Source organism: Bufo gargarizans, chromosome 10 (assembly GCF_014858855.1).
Source record: "Bufo gargarizans isolate SCDJY-AF-19 chromosome 10, ASM1485885v1, whole genome shotgun sequence".
Taxonomy (NCBI): domain Eukaryota; kingdom Metazoa; phylum Chordata; class Amphibia; order Anura; family Bufonidae; genus Bufo; species Bufo gargarizans.
In genome coordinates this window covers 41,852,264-41,873,865 of record NC_058089.1, presented here as the reverse complement: position 1 = coordinate 41,873,865, position 21,602 = coordinate 41,852,264, and the positions used below count along the sequence as shown (strand labels likewise).

At 43.9% G+C, this 21,602-nt stretch overlaps 1 protein-coding gene across 3 annotated transcripts in view; it reads left to right on the top strand.

Annotated features, from left to right (window-relative positions):
- The window catches only part of LOC122920403 (phospholipase A and acyltransferase 3-like), a 34,945-nt gene extending 15,378 nt beyond the window's left edge, over positions 1-19,567 (top strand). For all 3 annotated transcript variants that reach the window (XM_044269872.1, XM_044269873.1, XM_044269871.1), the window contains 3 exons: positions 1,241-1,340; positions 3,344-3,603; positions 19,235-19,567. In XM_044269872.1, coding sequence (XP_044125807.1) covers positions 1,241-1,340; positions 3,344-3,603; positions 19,235-19,336 — 462 coding nt within the window. In that variant the 3' untranslated portion in view covers positions 19,337-19,567. The remainder of the gene's footprint in view (positions 1-1,240; positions 1,341-3,343; positions 3,604-19,234) is intronic.
- The last annotated feature ends 2,035 nt before the right edge of the window (positions 19,568-21,602 follow it).

The window sequence follows — 21,602 nt, the reverse complement described above, 5'->3', positions numbered from 1 at the left end:
CATAAGCTCGGCCTAAACTACTGACTCAACTCGTCCGCTCACCTTATCAGTGAGCGACTTTTACCCTCCTTCTAATAAAGCAGTAGTGTTGATCACGAATATTCGAATTGCGAATTTTAATCGCGAATATCGGCACTTCGAGAATTCGCGAATATTTCGAATTTCGAAAAATATATTCGTAATTGCGAATATTCGATTTTTGCGGAAATGACAGTTCATGCGAATTTTTATGCGAAAAATTGTATGCGAATTTTATGCGAATTTTCGCAATCGAGAAAATAATGCCTGGACATCATGAATTCGCGAATTCTCGAATATATGGCGAATATTCGCCCAAATATTCGCGAAATATCGCGAATTCGAATATTGCCCCTGCCGCTCATCACTATAAAGCAGCAGCGACAAAAATAAAAAGAGGGAAGGGCGGGCGGGGGCAGCAATCTTCCCTCAGGTACTTGTCTGGCAGCACACGGCTGGCAGACACTGCTTCTTATAACCCTAGCCTTGTCCCACCCCAGAACTCCCACCCAATCCTATACCTGTTGCTGGGCATCCCTTACTCCATTCTGCCCGGCAACGAGATTCCATAGGTCCCTCCCTGACCCAATCACTGACCTCTGCTACTCTGCCCGGTAACCTTCCTATTTTAGCCCTGAACCTCACTTTCTTGGCGGGGAAATTCCCGCCAAAAGCTCCTAAATGTAAGAACTCTGGGATGATTATAATCCCATGAGGATCCCTCCATATTTCTTTTCGGGATCCTGACATTTTGACAAACCCCTCAGATGTGGCATTTGCTTAACTCTCATGATAATATGCAGGCAAAGCTCCTATACAGCTACCTTGCGGAAATGTGTTAATTGACTACATGAAAACATACCAAGGTGTTGAAGGGGTTGTCCAGGCATAGTCCTCAACCCGATCTAAAACTGGCCAGGAAGAGACACAACTACACCCTAGGCTGGATATTGCTGAGGTAACTGCCCTCTCTATGCAGATGTTATATTGGGTGAGAGAGTATGCCTGGACAACCCCTGTCAATATCCAAGGAGCCTGATGATGGTGAGGCTTCTTTCACACTGCATGCACTGGGTAGGGTCCTAGCATATAAGTTTAGTGGAAGCCATTAACATAGCTTGAAAAGAGCCTGATAGTTATAACAGGTTTTGTAAGAGAGCGTGTAAGTATCGGTATATATCTCATAGTTGTCTTACTGTACCAATTTTATCTGTTTTTTTAGGGTCCACCTCCTCAACCTGGCGACCTGATTGAATTCATCCGCCCCTTTTATCAACACTGGGGCATATATGTTGGTAATGGCTATGTTGTACATCTCACAGGTAACCTGTCCCTCGACTAAAGCTGGCTTCTGAAACCCTTGGCATGCCAGTTGTTTGAAAGTTATGGGGAGTTATACATTTTCCCTAGAACAGTCATTTATGCGTCAAATTCACTGGAATAAGAGAAACTAGAGATCAACTCTGTTTAATAGAGGATCCACCTCTATGATGTCCATATACCCTAAAAGGAAAGGGGTTGTTAAGGGGTTGTCTCACTTTTCTTGTAAAGAAAGTTAATACAAGGCGCTTACAAATGTTTTACTGTCCATACTGCTTCCTTTGCTGGCTTAGTCTCCTTTTTGGATCACTTTATACACGTCTCATTTCCATGATGACGACCAACCGGCAATCCAGCAGCAGTGGTCATGCTTGCACACTATAGGAAAAAGCACCAGCCTATGTGCGCTCCTATGGTCCCGGCCACCAGAGAGACGGGTGCTTTTCCCTATAGTGTGCAAGCATGACCATAATACATTAGTAAGTGCCTTCTATTAACATTCTCATCATGATAAATGGCATTTGCTGAAGTGAAACAACCTATTTGTTGCAATCACTTTTTTATATATATTTTTTATTTCAATATCTATATTTAAACAGAAATCTTGCAATTTTCCCACTGGCCACTAAAGGGCCCTTTACTCGGGCCGACAATTGAACAGATCATCGCTAACCAGCGTTACTAGTAACGTTTGTTAGCAATGAACTTGTGGTGTAAATGCACCAACGGTTACCTGATGAACGGGAAACAATGAGCCCGTACGGCATTAGTGATCGCTCTTACCCATACTCTGGAAGAGATCGGTGCATATAAATGCAGCAGCGATCTCCTCTGCTAGCAATCAGCAGATTGTCGGGAAGGAACGCTTCTTCTCGACAATCAGCTAGATCGTTGTCCCCAGGGTTGCCAACCAGAATTTTTTCATTTTTTATCTGGACAACTTTTTATCCCAAAATCACAGACAACCCATATTTTTTACGGACAAATTGGGAAAACCAAAATGAATTATAAAGATTATAAGTAATCCATGTCTATAGCTCAGTATGCTGAGAAGAACTCATTACCAGCATTTACTGTGAGCTGTAAAATGATGATCATTACCACCAAAATAATCTAGTCATGTACCACCAGCCTCGAAAAATCCCAGAAACGTCTATTTTTCATGTGTCCGTGAAACAAAAACAAAAAAATTTCTGGACAGTTGGCAATCCTGGTTGTCCCGCGTAAAGGGGAAATAAGAATAATAGGCATCACATCTTGGTCTGTAGAGATTGCTTTAGTGCAGTTACTTTATCTATACACAGAGATCATTACAGGCAGGATTAGAATGACAGATAAGACAGGATCCGGCATTCATAATAGGTGATATCGTAGCTTATCAGCAACCTCCTGACCTCTGCACATGTCAGAGCATGCCTAGAAAAGTCTCCTACAGAAGTCAATGAGGTCGCCTCCTGACCATTGTGTCTATGGCCCAGGTGGCTGCTAGTGCTTTGTAAATGCTGTGGTAACTGTTTTATATATATATATTTTTTTTAAGAATGTGTAGTGGCAGTGATACTGACCGTTTTTGTAATGTATCACCCAAGTTTCTACAGGTTTTTATTCAGATTATGTGGGTTATTGTATCAAACTGGTGTAAAGTAGAACTGGCTTAGTTGCCCATAGCAACCAATAAGATTCCACCTTTCATTTTCCAAAGCAGCTGTCCAAAATGAAAGGTGAAATCTGAGTGGTTGCTATGGACAACTATGCCAGTTCTACTTTGTTTGCACCAATCTGATAAAAGACCCCCTATATCTATAAATTAATTGTAAAATAATGTTACTGTGTCTAAAAGCTATTCCTAATAAATTGCCATAGCCAATTTTATGTGGACCCTTTGCAGAAGTGTTATTTGATCTCAAAATAAAGAGATAGGCAAGTTTAGTGTACATTTGGTATATCACAATGGCCCTTCAGCAGTGCGAATCATGGCAATCGCTGTATCCTTTACTCTTCACAGATCAGGAAGGCTGGTCTAGCCTGTCATCTGCATTTGGGGCCTCTGCAGTAGTCAGAAAAGATCGTCTGGAGGATGTTGCAGATGGATGCAGTTATAAGGTTAATAACAAATATGATGAGAAAACCCAGCCATACCCTCGTGAAAAGGTGGTGCAGGCAGCGCTAGAGCTGGTGGGTCGGACCATGCCATACAGTGTGACCAGTGCCAACTGTGAACACTTTGCAACTGAATTGCGATATGGAAAAGGCTTCTCTGATCAGGTATGGTGTATTATCTGGATACAGTACCAAACTGAATGTTGGGTCATATGTCCAGTCCACATGTACTAATGTTGGTGTACCTTGCTTTTGGCATAACATGTTTGTATACAGGTACACAAGTGTCTAGTCATGCTCCTAATTTATCACCCACCAGTCTGATAAATCTGGCAGAGATCTAGACAGCCTGTTTAAGGTTACGCCATCTATAGGATTAGTAAATCTGCCCCATAGGGAGGAATTTATCAAAGACTGGCATTTTACACCTCCCCTGCATTTTTGGAGGATGTGCTTAACCACTTCAGCCCCGCTAGGTGAAACCCCCTTCATGACCAGAGCACTTTTTACACTTCTGCACTACACTCCTTTCACCGTTTATCGCTCGGTCATGCAACTTACCACCCAAATGAATTTTACCTCCTTTTCTTCTCACTAATGGAGCTTTCATTTGGTGGTATTTTATTGCTGCTGACATTTTTACTTTTTTTGTTATTAATCAAAATGTAACGATTTTTTTGCAAAAAAATGACATTTTTAATTTTCAGCTGTAAAATTTTGCAAAAAAAACGACATCCATATATAAATTTTTCGCCAAATTTATTGTTCTACATGTCTTTGATAAAAAAAAAATGTTTGGGCAAAAAAAAAAATGGTTTGGGTAAAAGTTATAGCATTTACAAACTATGGTACAAAAATGTGAATTTCCGCTTTTTGAAACAGCTCTGACTTTCTGAGCACCTGTCATGGTTCCTGAGGTTCTACAATGCCCAAACAGTAGAAAACCCTCACAAATGACCCCATTTCGGAAAGTAGACACCCTAAGGTATTCGCTGATGGGCATAGTGAGTTCATAGAACTTTTTATTTTTTGTCACAAGTTAGCGGAAAATGATGATGATTTTATTTATTTATTTTTTTCTTACAAAGTCTCATATTCCACTAACTTGCGACAAAAAATAGAAAATTCTAGGAACTCGCCATGCCCCTCACGGAATACCTTGGGGTGTCTTCTTTCCAAAATGGGGTCACTTGTGGGGTAGTTATACTGCCCTGGCAATTTAGGGGCCCAAATGTGTGAGAAGAACTTTGCAATCAAAATGTGTAAAAAATGACCGGTGAAATCCAAAAGGTGCACTTTGGAATATGTGCCCCTTTGCCCACCTTGGCAGCAAAAAAGTGTCAAACATCTGGTATCGCCGTACTCAGGAGAAGTTGGGGAATGTGTTTTGGGGTGTCATTTTACATATACCCATGCTGGGTGAGAGAAATATCTTGGTCAAATGCCAACTTTGTATAAAAAAATGGGAAAAGTTGTCTTTTGCCAAGATATTTCTCTCATCCAGCATGGTTATATGTAAAATGACACCCCAAAACACATTCCCCAACTTCTCCTGAGTACGGCGATACCAGATGTGTCACACTTTTTTGCTGCCAAGGTGGGCAAAGGGGCACATATTCCAAAGTGCACCTTTCAGATTTTGCAGGCCATTTTTTACACATTTTGATTGCAAGGTACTTCTCACACATTTGGGCCCCTAAATTGCCAGGGCAGTATAACTACGCCACAAGTGACCCCATTTTGGAAAGAAGACACCCCAAGGTATTCCGTGAGGGGCATGGCGAGTTCCTAGAATTTTTTATTTTTTGTCACAAGTTAGCGGAAAATGATGATTTTTTTTTTTCTCTTTTTTCCTTACAAAGTCTCATATTCCACTAACTTGCGACAAAAAATAAAAAATTCTAGGAACTCGCCATGCCCCTCACAAAATACCTTGGGGTGTCTTCTTTCCAAAATGGGGTCACTTGTGGCGTAGTTATACTGCCCTGGCAATTTAGGGGCCCAAATGTGTGAGAAGTACTTTGCAATCAAAATCTGTAAAAAATGACCGGTGAAATCCAAAAGGTGCACTTTGGAATATGTGCCCCTTTGCCCACCTTGGCATCAAAAAAGTGTCACACATCTGGTATCGCCGTACTCAGGAGAAGTTGGGGAATGTGTTTTGGGGTGTCATTTTACATATACCCATGCTGGGTGAGAGAAATATCTTGGCAAAAGACAACTTTTCCCATTTTTTTATACAAAGTTGGCATTTGACCAAGATATTTTTCTCACCCAGCATGGGTATATGTAAAATGACACCCCAAAACACATTGCCCAACTTCTCCTGAGTACGGCGATACCAGATGTGTCACACTTTTTTGCTGCCAAGGTGGGCAAAGGGGCACATATTCCAAAGTGCACCTTTCGGATTTTGCAGGGCATTTTTTACACATTTTGATTGCAAGGTACTTCTCACACATTTGGGCCCCTAAATTGCCAGGGCAGTATAACTACCCAACAAGTGACCCCATTTTGGAAAGAAGACACCCCAAGGTATTCCGTGAGGGGCATGGCGAGTTCCTAGAATTTTTTATTTTTTGTCGCAAGTTAGTGGAATATGAGACTTTGTAAGGAAAAAAGAAAAAAAAAGAAAAATCATCATTTTCCGCTAAATTGTGACAAAAAATAAAAAATTCTAGGAACTCGCCGTGCCCCTCACGGAATACCTTGGGGTGTCTTCTTTCCAAAATGGGGTCACTTGTGGCGTAGTTATACTGCCCTGGCAATTTAGGGGCCCAAATGTGTAAGAAGTACCTTGCAATCAAAATGTCTAAAAAATGGCCTGCGAAATCCGAAAGGTGCCCCTTTGCCCACCTTGGCTGCAAAAAAGTGTCACACATGTGGTATCGCCGTACTCAGGAGAAGTTGGGGAATGTGTTTTGGGGTGTCATTTTACATATACCCATGCTGGGTGAGAGAAATATCTTGGCAAAAGACAACTTTTCCCATTTTTTTATACAAAGTTGGCATTTGACCAAGATATTTTTCTCACCCAGCATGGGTATATGTAAAATGACACCCCAAAACACATTCCCCAACTTCTCCTGAGTACGGCGATACCACATGTGTGACACTTTTTTGCAGCCTAGATGCGCAAAGGGGCCCAAATTCCTTTTAGGAGGGCATTTTTAGACATTTGGATCCCAGACTTCTTCTCACACTTTCGGGCCCCTAAAAAGCCAGGGCAGTATAAATACCCCACATGTGACCCCACTTTGGAAAGAAGACACCCCAAGGTATTCAATGAGGGGCATGGCGAGTTCCTAGAATTTTTTTTTTTTTGCATAAGTTAGCGGATATTGATTTTTTTTTTGTTTTTTTCCTCACAAAGTCTCACTTTCCGCTAACATAGGACAAAAATTTCAATCTTTCATGGACTCAATATGCCCCTCACGGAATACCTTGGGGTGTCTTCTTTCCGAAATGGGGTCACATGTGGGGTATTTATACTGCCCTGGCTTTTTAGGGGCCCTAAAGCGTGAGAAGAAGTCTGGAATATAAATGTCTAAAAATGTTTACGCATTTGGATTCCGTGAGGGGTATGGTGCGTCCATGTGAGATTTTATTTTTTGACACAAGTTAGTAGAATATGAGACTTAGTAAGAAAAAACAAAAACAAACAAAAAATTTCCGCTAACTTGTGCCAAAAAAAAATGTCTAAATGGAGCCTTACCAGGGGGGGGGGGGGGGGGGGTGATCAATGACAGGGGGGTGATCAATGACAGGGGGGTGATCACCCATATAGACTCCCTGATCACCCCCCTGTCATTGATCACCCCCCCTGTAAGGCTCCATTCAGACATCCGCATGATTTTTTATGGATCCATGGATACATGGATCGGATCCACAGAACGCATGCGGACGTCTGAATGGAGCCTTACAGGGGGGTTATCAATGACAGGGGGTGATCAGGGTAATCAGGGTGATCACCCCCCTGTCACTGATCACCCCCCCTGTAAGGCTCCATTCAGACATCCGCATGATTTTTTACGGATCCATGGATACATGGATCGGATCCACAGAACGCATGCGGACGTCTGAATGGAGCCTTACAGGGGGGTTATCAATGACAGGGGGTGATCAGGGTAATCAGGGTGATCACCCCCCTGTCACTGATCACCCCCCCTGTAAGGCTCCATTCAGACATCCGCATGATTTTTTACGGATCCATGGATACATGGATCGGATCCACAAAACGCATGCGGACGTCTGAATGGAGCCTTACAGGGGGGTTATCAATGACAGGGGGGTGATCAGGGAGTGTATATGGGTGATCACCCGCCTGTCATTGATCACCCCCTGTAAGGCTCCATTCAGACGTCCGCATGTGTTTTGCGGATCCGATCCATGTATCCATGGATCCGTAAAAATCATGCGGACGTCTGAATGGAGCCTTACAGGGGAGTGATCAATGACAGGGGGGTGATCAATGACAGGGGGTGATCAGGGAGTGTATATGGGTGATCACCCGCCTGTCATTGATCACCCCCCTGTAAGGCTCCATTCAGACGTCCGTATGCTTTTTGCAGATCCGATCCATGTATCCGTGGATCCGTAAAAATCATACGGACGTCTGAACGGAGCCTGACAGGGGGGTGATCAATGACAGGGCGGTGATCAATGACAGGGGGGTGATCAGGGAGTTTATATGGGGTGATCATGGGTGATCAGGGGTTTATAAGGGGTTAATAAGTGACCGGGGGGGGGGGGGGGTGTAGTGTAGTGTGGTGTTTGGTGCTACTGTACTTACCTACCTGAGTCCTCTGGTGATCGATCCTAACAAAAGGGACCACCAGAGGACCAGGTAGGAGGTATATTAGACGCTGTTATGAAAACAGCGTCTAATATACCTGTTAGGGGTTAAAAAATTCGGATCTCCAGCCTGCCAGCGAGCGATCGCCGCTGGCATGCTGGAGATCCACTCGCTTACCTTCCGTTCCTGTGAGCGCGCGCGCGTTCACAGGAAATCTCGGCTCTCGCGGGAGGACGCGTATATGCGTCCACCCAGAAGAGCAGGACCGCCGGCAGGACGCAATCCTGCGTACGGCGGTCCTAAGGTGGTTAAAGGGACACTGTCACCAGGATTTCACTTACTGAGCTATTAACATCACCACATCAGTCTCCACGATTTACATTAAAATATACTAGTATTACTGCACTGTGTCTTGCAATTTGTCTATAAAATCACTTTTATTGATATGCTAATTACCTCAATGTCCCTCCGGCTTTTGGAGCCCAGCCGCGCCCATTATCTTGGAGCCCAGCACCGCCCCATAGCTAATTTATTCACTGCTCATCGCCGACGTAATGGGTTTGATGCGCCCGAAATCTTGCGCATTTCCGGGTCGAGCGAAGCTTTGTTTTGTGAGGCCGGTGCCGATGCGCGAGATTTCAGGCACAACAAACACATTACGTCGGCGATGAGCAGTGAATAAATTAGCAGTGGGGCGGTGCTGGACTCCAAGATAATGGGCGCGGCTGGGCTCCAACGGCCGGAGGCACAGCCCCTTGGGTCCTTATGAGGTTATTAGCATATTAATAGACAAATTACAAGACACAGGGCAGTAATACTAGTATATTATAATATAGATTGTGGAGACTGATGTGGTGATGTTAATAGCTCAGTAAGTGAAATCCTGGTGACAGTGTCCCTTTAAAGAAGAACTACAGTTTTTCATTTTACATGTATTTTGAACTCACCAGCTATAGTCTAGCAGTGTAAAAGCCCCTTTACACTGCTTGAAGGAGCAGACAGTTGTCACGAAGGAAGCGTTCCTTCCTCACAATCGACTCCTCATCAGTGGAGGTCACTGCTGCATTTACATGCAGTGATCTCCTCAACAGTATGGGGAGGAGCGGTCGCTAATGCCGTTGCTCTTTCCTTTACAGAAACATTGTTTGCCTATCCTCAAGATAGGTCATCCATATCTCATAATGGGGGTGCCAACTGCCAGCACCCATGCCAATCAGCTGTTTGAAGAGAAGGAGGCGCTCCTTCCTCTTCAAGATTTCACTGTGAATAGTCATGGAAGTCTCGGCGGCACAGTGTAATTACAAGTAGTTGCTCCATTCAACTGAATAGGATGACCACTTGTAATTACACTGCGCCGCCGTGGCAAAAGAGACAGTGTGCAGTCTTCTTGAAGAGGAAGCAGTGCTCATACAAGCTCCACCTCCCTTTCAAACAGCTACAGTTGCAAGAAAAAGTATGTGAACCCTTTGGAATGATATGGATTTCTGCACAAATTAGTCATAAAATGTGATCTGATCTTCATCTAAGTCACAACAATAGCCAATCACAGTCTACTTAAACTAATAACACACAAAGAATTAAATGTTACCATGTTTTTATTGAACACACCATGTAAACATTCACAGTGCAGGTGGAAAAAGTATGTGAACCCCTAGACTAATGACATCTCCAAGAGCTAATTGGAGTGAGGTGTCAGCCAACTGGAGTCCAATCAATGAGATGAGATTGGAGGTGTTGGTTACAGCTGCCCTGTCCTATAAAATGCACACACCAGCTTTGGGTTTGCTTTTCACAAGAAGCATTGCCTGATGTGAATGATGCCTCGCACAAAAGAGCTCTCAGAAGACCTACGATTAAGAATTGTTGACTTGCATAAAGCTGGAAAGGGCTATAAAAGTATCTCCAAAAGCCTTGCTATTTATCAGTCCACGGTAAGACAAATTGTCTATAAATGGAGAAAGTTCAGCACTGCTGCTACTCTCCCTAGGAGTGGCCATCCTGTAAAGATGACTGCAAGAGCACAGGGCAGACTGCTCAATGAAGTGAAGAAGGCATTTATGCAGAGGAACAAGTACAACATCCTTATAAAGGGGCTATCATTTGTCCCAACACATGCATTTGATTTGTTCAGCTGGATGAAAGACCTAAACCTTTTTGCGAGGAAACTTAAATGGACAAGTTCTTTATGAACCATGATAGACGCCAATGTGCCGAGCTCGGCATTGATGTTGCCGACTTAGGGGATATGAGGAATCTGGTGGACTTCATGAGTGAGAATGAGAAAATTCCTGGTGAGGGCACATTTACCTTTATAAAAAAAAAAATATTCCCTATCCAGCCCTCCTATTAATGATGCCACCCCTGTGGATGTGTTTCTGAATTTGGTCATTGATGACCTTAGACAACTAGATGCAGAAACAACATAACCAAGGAAGAATTAGAGGGTTTGTTATCTCTTGAAAAGGACACGTCTATAGAAATAAAAGGCAGCTGTCCCACGGAACAACATTTACTTGAGCTAAAAAGTCTCCTCAGTCCTGTGCTTGCCTCCAATCTCATTGATAAGGCCAAATTTCAGGCACTCCTATCCAAACCTTATCAATTAGCCTGCTTTTATAGATTGCCTAAGGTGCATAAAAGGGTTGAATCCCCTTAAACGCAGGCCAATTGTTTCTGATATGCATAGCTTGACACATCAGATTAGTAATTATGTAGAGGTCATCCTCAAACCCCTTGTTCTATCTTTGCCCTCCCATGTTAGGGATTCAATGGAAATTGTTAATAAACTTGATGGCCTCCAGGTTGATGGCAATACCCTGTTGGCCAGCCTTGACATAGAGGCCCTTTACAGCTCCATCCCTCATGCGGGGGGCATCAATGCAGTACGTTATTTCCTACAGGAATGTGGTAGAGAATTTTGGCTGCATAATGAATTTGTGATCAGCCTTGTAAAATTCATACTACATTATAACATTTTTCTTTTCAACCATCGCTTTTACCACCAGCTCAGGGGTGTGGCCATGGGAAGCCAATGTGCACCATCTTATGCCAACTTATACCTGGGCTGGTGGGAAAGATAGGTGCTATTCGGAGATGAACTTGTGAGGTGGTCCTCTCATGTCTCGTTGTAGTTAAGGTTCATCGACGATGTCCTGATCTTTCGGACAGGATCCGAGCTGGAATTCTGTGAATTTGTCAAGGCCGTAAACATCAATAAGTATGGTCTCTATTTCACATCTGAGATCAATTCAACAGAGATTACTTTTTTGGGTCTCCAGATTTCCAAGACAGCAGAGGGACAGATATACACTAGCTTACATCATAAGAAAACTGCGACCAACAGCCTCTTACATTGGAAGAGCTATCATCTCCTTCCCTTGAAAAAAGGAATACCTAGGGAACAATATCTTCGGGTTTGTCGCAACTGCTCCTCCATCTCAGATTTTCAGACCAAGGCCAGAGATTTAGGCAACAGATTCTTGAGATGTGGCTATCCCCACAGTGTTTTGGCATCTGCTTACCAACATTCGTTAGCATGTACACTGGAGTCTCTTCTTAACCCCAGAAGTAGACAACAAAGAGATGAACAAATCCACCTAAAAGCAACGTTTGATGCTGCGAATGGCCCGGTCATAAATATATTGCATAAGCACTGGAGTGTTCTAAAGATGGATCCGGACATTGAAAACTGCGCAAGTGATTTTCCATCCATAACTTATCGCAGAGAACGCAACCTTAGGACCAATTGATCCACAGCATTTTCCAGTTGTCGCATCCCAGCACCTGGCTGGTTAGCTCCAGTGTGGGCACGTTTCGTTGTAGTGGGTGTGTCCCATGCCACTCCATTAAAGTGGGATCGTCATTTACCAGTACCACTACTTTCAAGTGTTATTAAATTAGATGCTTTGTGAATTGTAGATCCTCAGATTTGGTCTACCTGGCCACTTGTATATGTGGGCTACAATTTGTGGGTAAGACTACCGGAGAATTTCTCTGGAGAATTGGCGAACATTTAAGCGATATCAGGAAGAATGCTGATAACTGAAAGGATTTGGACCTTTCTGGACCTCTACGACAACCTTGGTTTGAGACACTGACGTCAGGAGAGATGTTTCTCAGTTGGCAATAATAGACACACACATCACTGAGAAACACTCTAATTTTATTATGCTATTGCTTGGCCTCATATAGGCAGCAGAAAAGTTTGTACAACAACAGCGTTAAACCAATCATAAATGATAAACATTGACGCCCATACAGATACCACTGGAACATCCCCTTTATGGGTATGTAATACGTCACATATAAGAACGTACGCAGTTGTGCCGAATGACCCTGAGTGAATTAGAACATTGGTTCTAATTCTGGGAGATTCCCAGAATCTGTCCTAAGACAGATAAGTGAACCTAACTCACAGTGGGGGAGGATGTGAAGTGCGTAGGTGAGATATTATAACAATTCTGTACATCATAGGGAAGACAACATGGAGTCACATTTGCCTTCAATCCCCTCTTTAGAACCAAATTTCTTAGATAATATGGTTCTTACCCTTGCCCTTTTCCCTGTATACCACCAGATATGTTCTATATCCTTCATGTGAGTTGTCTTCAGGATTAGGCAGCAGAGTCTCATAAAATGACATATTTGATACTCCTTTCATTATCAGTTTCCGTACACATGGTATGATGCAACTATTGCTATTACTATAATAATTATCAGGATAATGATTCCCAACTGTACAAGTGCCTGTTTCCAGGTAGTGAACCAGCCAAAATACTGATCCCATGGGTTATCGATACCTGAGTTTCTTTTGAGCTCGATTGATAAATCCTCGAGTTTCTTTATTGCCAGTGTGACCTTACCATTAGGGCCGGTGTTGTTGGGTATGAACGTGCAGCAGGATGAGGGGTCTGTCAATACCTTACAGACACCACCTCTTTCTGCAAGCATCATATCGAGCACCATGCAGTTTTGAATTGTCATAATGGAATCTGCCTGTGACTGTTCTGCTACACCCTGTAACGCATCCCTGGTGTAGTTTACAAACCTTTGTTGATTATAGTAGATATAGTTGATCCAGTCTACATTTTTGTTGATTATTATGTGGGGAATTATGGATTCAAATCCTGCTGCCACCTGACCTCTGGCCTTGAATTCACCGGGGACCCCTCTTGGGACCCCGATTGTATCAATATATACGTGTGGGTCGATGCTACCTTTTGGGAGGGCGCGACGGTTGCGTATATGTGTGTTGGTGTCTTTTTCATTTTCAGTGAAGATGTGTATGTTCATGATGGCTTTAGCAAGGGCACATTCTCCTTTCCAGGAACCCTCTAGTCTAGATCTTATCTTTCCATCCCCACAGATCCAATATACATCTCCAATCGAGTATACTTGATTCTGTGTGAGGGAGGTATCTGTTTCACTGTAAGTTGCAAAGTATCCTTCAGTGAAATTACCCAGGGATCTTCCTTGATCCCCCCCTCTGTGGCAGGTATAGTTACCAGGATAGATATGTATACCTGCACCAGGGTGGAGAGCTTTTATGAGGAGTGGGTATTTTTGCTTCCATTCTTCACATGCAGACTGGTTACTAGATAAATTTGAGAATAATTGCAAACAACATTCCTCAACACTAGAGGGCAATAATAAGGGCACAGTACCTAGGGGAGGCTTAGCTGTCCCACATATATAACAATTACTTTTATTTACTGAAGCAGCACTGCACTTCATCAATTCTAACCATAGGTTGGCATCAGAGAACCCAGTTTCTGCTGCAAGAGCCTCTTCATATGTTGGGTCAGATATTGTTCTCATATTGTTAAAAGTTAAGATACAAGGTTTGAGGGGGTTTGTTTGTTTCTGAGGGTATGTCCATTCTTATAGTGGTTGCAGTATCTCGTGGAAGGACTGCACTTCATTATGCTGCATAAACAGAAGGAGTAAGTTGCAACGTGAGTACTGGAGGAATTGTACCAGAAGGTAGTGATTCCACCTTTCTGAGTTATAGCAACTTCATCTTTGTTATCCTCCGGCAGAGTCATTAGGATCGTCAGTAATCCCACAGTCCAAGTGGACCATCTGTGCTATCTTCCAGAATTGAGGGAGTGCATCCTGGTGGAGGTCAGAGCTGTCTGCTCCCGTTAGCACCTCACTTTGTCCTTTTTCGAGGTCAGATCTGTCTGCTCCCGTTAGTGCCTCACTTTGTCCTTTTTCGAGGTCAGAGCTGTCTGCTCCCGTTACTACCTTACTTTGTCCTTCTTCGAGGTCAGGACTGTCTGTCCCCGTTATCACCTCCTTTTGGGGTGCCTCCTTTACCAGTTTCACTCTGGTGGCGTGGATCCAAGTAGGTGCTTCTTCCGTGAGTACTGCTGTGCGGGTTGCGGCTACCACTGTAGTCGGTGGTCCGTAGGGGAAGTCTCCTGCGAATTTTCCTTTCTTTATAATCACGATATCTCCCACTTGGAATGGGTGAGTTGGTTCCTGTGGAAGACAAGGAGATTTACAAGCAACTTTTTCCTCAATTTCACTTAGGGTTTTAATCAATCTGGTTACAATGGTGTTTGGGTTGTTCCTCAAACATGTAATACACCTTCCCACATAATCTGACACTAACTGTTTAATGCCTGTAATATAGAAATTCTGCGCTAGCAGCATGTGTGTTGTTTGAATGCTGTTGTGTCCTACTCCATGGAAATGTGCAATGAACAGAGCGGAGCTATGCTGTTATATGCATGTTTCCCCCTCTTTGCAGAATAATCCTGTCCTAGGATTCTTCTGCAAGATTGGATAACACCAATTGGCCATTTCATCGTCAGTAGCTGAGGACTGGAGATCCACAAGCATCTGAGTTAACTCAAGTGAAGGAGGTACTAATTTCACCATCTGCAATGTGGCCGGGCCATCAGTGCAGCCTTCTTGGCCTCTGCATCTGCCAGGACATTGCCTTGGGACACATGATCTTTACCACCAGTATGCGCCCTGCAGTGGACAATTGCAATCTGTCATGGAGATCTTATGGCTTCTAAAAGTTGTATGACAAGTTGTGAATGTGAGATGTGCTTACCATCAGCTGCAATGAATAATCTCCTTTGCCAAATGACCCCGTGGTCCCAGACCACTTCATGTGTGTACCTGCTGTCAGTGTAAATGGTGACTGGCTTGCCTTCATGTAGTATGCATGCTCTCGTGAGTGCAATTAATTCTGCCACTTGTGAAGATTGTTATGTGATGGGTCTGGCTCCCAGGACAATATCTGTGTCATGTTGTATGGCGTGTATACAATCATGTGCCTCTGTCAAGTGATCCTCAGGTCCTTTAAGTCCTAATAGGGCATTCAAGATAGGTGCTGGACCTAAGGTGTGTGTTGCATATTTGGAGGGAGGGATTGCTGAGGAGTAGAATCTCCCATCCAGATAGTCTTTGTGCAGACATGTGCTGTGTGTGCATGCCTTTAAGAAGGCCTACTACATCATGTGTGGTGTACAGGATAGTCTCATGTCCCATTGTGAGTGGCGTTGCAAGCTCAGCAATCATAGCACAGGCTGCAAGAGATCTCAGACAGGCCGGCATTCCTTGGACGGATGCCAGAACCACCTTTGAGAAAAAAGCACAAGGACGTAACTTGCCTCCGTGATACTATGTCAGCACACCCGCCATGGTTTTACAATTTTGTCGAGCATATACGTGGAACATGAGTTTGTAGTCAGGGAGGCCCAAACCTGGACTTGTCATTAAAGAACATTTCAAATAATCAAATACATTAAACATTTCCTCAGGAGCAATCAGGAATCCATTGTCTGCAGTAGTTTATCATACCAAGGAAAGATAACATTTCTTTCTTGGTGTGCGGGGTGACCAGGCCCGCTACCAGACTGGACTCTTTCTGTGCTGATTCTCCTTTCTCCCTTTGTGAGAACAAAGCCCAAGTATTGAACTTGCTTTTTACATCATTGCATTTTCTTGCATGACACCTTGTGTCCACATTCAGACAACCATTTCAACAAAGATAAACCATCTGTTACATTGGCCTCCTCTGACATACTGCACAAATAACAAATAATCCACATATTGCAAGAACACAGAACCCTGGGGGGGTGCCAGTGTTTTAAACTGACTTGGAGGACAATGCTGTACACTACAGGTGAATCAGCATATCCCTGGTGCATCCTGCACAAGGTGAGTTTACGTCCCTCAAAGGAAAAAACAAAATTAGTCTGGTCTCCTTCTCAACCGGAATAGAGAAGAAAGCATTTTTCAAGTCTATCACGCTGAAACAGACAGCTTCTGCAGTAGATGGCTGAGAGCAACTGATAAATATGTCGGCTGTCTCTGTTTACTCACGGTTTTGCTCCTAAACTTTTGTAACTATGTGTGGGGGTCTGAATCTTCCTGATCTCAAAGCATCCCACTACCTCCTTCTCATATAACTGTTACTCAAAGTCTTGTATTTTGTCTGAGGTCCATGAGAAAACACGCTGCTTTACAATCAACATGAGATTAGGAAGGAGACTGTCACTATTTGCAGCCTTGCAGTCCCTGGTTGGGAGGGGGAAACTCGCGCTTAGATTTTCCTCCACCCACAGTAAGAAAAATGCATCAAATGACAGAGTGATAATATTACAGTGAGATATATTCTTACACTTACCACCAGAACAATAGCTCTCACACAAACAGATTAATCTTAACACTCTATGTATCTTATACTCTAAATATAGGTATGCGTCAAACCAAGGTTGGTCAGTCTCCCGGAGACTGTTCTCTTACATGTACTTCTGGTACAAAAAAAAATCTCTGTCGACAGTTAGATAAAGTAAATAGATTCTCCCGGAGAATCTATAGTGTGTCCCTGACACACAACAACTTACGGAATGGATCATGTGATCCTATGATGTGTCCCTGACACAAAACAAATCTCCCGGAGATTTTTTCCGTGCGTGGCACTCCAAGTGCCGGCCTTATTCATGAAAGTACTCCAAGTACTCATTATAAACTCCCGGAGTTTATTTTTAAGGCTTAACAATGTATCCCGGATACATTTTAAAAAAAAACTCACGGGTAGAGATGTGGCCAGTGCCCTCGGACCGGGCAGTGGACAAAAGCGATGTCTCTCTTACCGGACACGAGGATGGCCTTCTCTAACCCGGACGAGCCCCCAAACTGAAAGGATTTGGACCTTTCTGGACCTCTACGACAACCTTGGTTTGAGACACTGACGTCAGGAGAGATGTTTCTCAGTTGGCAATAATAGACACACACATCACTGAGAAACACTCTAATTTTATTATGCTATTGCTTGGCCTCATATAGGCAGCAGAAAAGTTTGTACAACAACAGCGTTAAATCAATCATAAATGATAAACATTGACGCCCATACAGATACCACTGGAACATCCCCTTTATGGGTATGTAATACGTCACATATAAGAACGTACGCAGTTGTGCCGAATGACCCTGAGTGAATTAGAACATTGGTTCTAATTCTGGGAGATTCCCAGAATCTGTCCTAAGACAGATAAGTGAACCTAACTCACAGTGGGGGAGGATGTGAAGTGCGTAGGTGAGATATTATAACAATTCTGTACATCATAGGGAAGACAACATGGAGTCACATTTGCCTTCAATACCCCCGTTGCATGACACGTCAATGCATTTCATTCAGATGTGCAGTCCATTGCCTTCCAAGGAATTGAAATTGTGTGACCCTCCCCAAGGGGAGGCAATTTGGATCAGCGCATCCTTCAAAAGGAGGCGCAGTGGACCTTCAGGCTGGGTACAGTTCGTCCTGCTGGTCTGAATGACCTTATCTCATATGCATGCTTTTTAGATTGAACATGATCCATCTGTCGAGTCTGTTCTGTTTCCCAAATTAATATAACCTGTCTGGCCAGCATATATGTGATCAACACCTATGAACTATACATGCATTATCAGCTGGTTATAGTGCTATACCTGTTCTCCTTGTGCAATCTTGAGTTCCTGCGATCATCATCGTGCATTTTGTACAGTATCTATTGAGAGGATCCTCCTCTCCTCCCTGTCTGTTACTCTCCCCTGTATGGACTTTGCCTCCAGTCTGTGGTTAGGCTGCCTAATCCAGTCCCTATCTTACCTTTCTTCAAAACAAAGGGGGGTGGCTTATTTTGTGATGTCAGTGTGATGCCGGCGAGCTTTCATGCGGTAGCTCCGCCTCGCTCAGCTGCCATTGGCCTCGCGCCTCTCCACCCCTCCTGGGGGTGTGTCAGGTCCCCTACTTATATCAGCGCGTTGAGCGGCCGATTCACGGCCGTCATAGTGCCGAGGACGCCGTCGCCGTCGCCAACATCAGTGTGGCAGCGTTGTTTGTGCCTAGCATCTCTGTCTGTAACAAATTACTGCTCCTGATGATTCGAAGATGAAACGTGTCGAGCACTAGATGGACCCTACATGAGGGAGAGCTAGTCAGTGTGGAACGATAGGGTAGTAACTGGGCTAAAGGGTCATTGGTATTGGCTACTATGCCCATTGACTCCTTTGATCCGATATAGTGGTCTCTTCCTGAGAGCTGATTGTATATATCAGCCAGAGGCATTATTAATCACCCCTATAGACCCTCAGTACTACCGTTCCTCCTGCTGTGTGCAAAACACATATGCCAATCGTTGGTAATAGACATTAACCATCACAATTGGCATATACCGCACTAATGTGCGGCTTGCCTGTGGCACAAATCGCCGTCTTCAGGGCTATAGCCTGAGTAATTGTAGTTCAATTGAGAGACACCACTGCCCCTCCATACATACTTTCACTCGGCTATTACCCTATATATATATGTTTGTGGGTTTTAGTTAATACATCCCCCTAATTATCTTTTAATAGCAACTAATAAAAATATAAGTTTTAGCGCCTCTATCCTTCCGTGATTCTCCCTAGTATCGAGACGCACATTTTTTTTGTTTACTAAATTGGTCTTCAGTGAATTTCAGTTTGCAGTAGAAACTAATCCATTGTTTTGTGTTGCAGGTTGCTAATGCTGCAGTGTACTCGGCTGTGGGAGGAGGATTCTTTGCTGCAGCTCTGGCCGCCATAGTTGTTGTTTCAAGAAGCAGAAGGCAAAACCAATGAAAGCAGGATAAATTAGCAGAAACATGTTTTGTGTGGGGTGCTTTGTAAATGAACATTTTTATATACAGTATATATCAGTGTCATCTGCATGGGGTTTGTTTGTCCTTTCCATGTTTGTGTGGCTTTCTTTCAGATACTCTTTTCTTGCCATATTCCACAAATTTAATGATAGGTTTAACTGTTTTCTAATAACCAGGACCTGGTGTGATTTTGAAATTGATGTGAGTGGTAGCAATTTTTTTTATTTTTTTTTTGCATGCTAAAAACGCCTACGTTTACATATAAACTCTTTAAAAAACGTCATTGCGGACCCCTTTGGCGCTGCCTAGACCTTGATTGAATGAACTTTAGAATTGAAGTGTCTGGTATTAAGAGATATATTTTATTATACAGTATAGTCAACGCGTTTCTCGGGCATGATTACCCCCTTCGTCAGGACTAGTCCTGATGAAGGGGATAATCCTGCCCCAGAAACGCGTTGACTATACTGTATAATAAAAGATCTTGATTGAAGTTCATTCAATCCAGGTCTAGGCAGTGCCAGAGGGGTCCGCAACAAAGTTTTTTTAAAGGTTATTTCTTCATCTGCCACCTGCCTTGAGCACACGCAGAGGACCGCGGCCGCAGCCCAAGATAACCGCACGCTGGTCGGGACACCAAATAACCAGCAAAGCGATCTCCAGTTGTTGTGACTCTTCACAACATCTGGTAAGCAGACTCGTAAGCTCTTTAACACAATGAGGAAGCGTTTAATGCACATGTGCCGCTCTACTCTCCCAATTTTATCTCTACAGATACATATAGACTCTGGAAGAACATGTTCATTAGATTTCCACTCTTGCTATTCTCAGGCCACTCCGTTGTGATTTGACCCTTGATTCTCCATGTTGGCCAAAAAGTCCTGTCTCTCTGGACAGTAACAAGTTCCAGTCACTCTGACCGAGCCTCGCTTCCTCATAGGTTGGGTGTACACAATCCATCGATCAGGGGAAAACCACCTCCCTCCTAGTTTTATATCTCCTTCCTAGCAGGGAAGACATGTTAGGGGTGCAGTGTTAATCCCTTGCTGTCCACACCAGAACTCAAAACTAGATAACTTTTTCAGCAAGTAGCTTCAGTACAGATATCTTCGTATAGTCTCTTTATACATGTAGTGTGTAAACTGGTAATGTAAAGAAGCACATTGACACGGACAATCTTTTTGTTAAGGTGATTTATTCACAATAAAGGCACTCCTCGTTATCAGCTGGTGCCTGATATGCACAGTCTAGAGTACTTTACTTTATGGTGTCAACAGTTTAGCTCTCTTGGCAGAGGGTATCTCTGCTGTGACAATGTTTCCTAACTAGGCCCATGTAAGGCCTGCTCAAAAACCAGTGCATCTCAGTGTGTGCAGTCTGCACTCAGAGAATATAATCCCTTCTTAGGACCAGAAACAAAGCTCAGTTATTCTTTTGTACATAGCTGCCTTGCACCCTTCTTTCCTTTCTGCTGTATGGGAGCATGCCCACGTGACATCATCCCAGGATTCTTTTTCACTCAGTATGTAAGAGAGATTGCAAAATTTCACCAGTAGATGGCGGCAGGACAACAGTAATTACAATAATATACACAAGTTTTTTGTGGGGGGTGGTTGTTGAGTGCCAGGCTTTACAGGCTTCCTGGCCTAGTACATTCTGATTCTCTGAAAGAAGCAGACACTGCACAATGGTACAGAATACCACAACGCAGTTTAACCATATGTAAACGGGTGCCCACAATCCCATTGTCCAAGCAACTGCTCAAGAGGGCCATTCCACTCCTTAAAGGGGTTGTCCAGGTTCAGAGCTGAACCTGGACATCCCTCCATTTTCACCCCGGCAGCCCCCCTGACATGAGCATCGGAGCAGTTCATGCTCCGATGCTCTCCTTTGCCCTGCGCTAAATTGCGCAGGGCAAAGGCATTTTTCTGAGTTCCGGTGACATACCGGGCTCTCTATGGGGCTGACAGGCAGCCCGGTGACGTCACCGGCACTGATGGGCGGGATTTGGCTCTGCCCTAGCCAGTAAAACGGCTAGGGCAGAGCTAAAGCCCGCCCCTCAGAGCCGGTGACGTCACCGAACACACTGCTGGGCGGAAGTTACCGCCCGGCAGTGTGTTATTGAAAACACAAGAGCCTGTGCCCTGCGCGATCTAGCGCAGGGCACGGGAGCGCATCGGAGCATGAGATGCTCCGATGCCAGGCTCAGGAGGGCTGCCGGGGTGAAAATGGAGGGATGTCCAGGT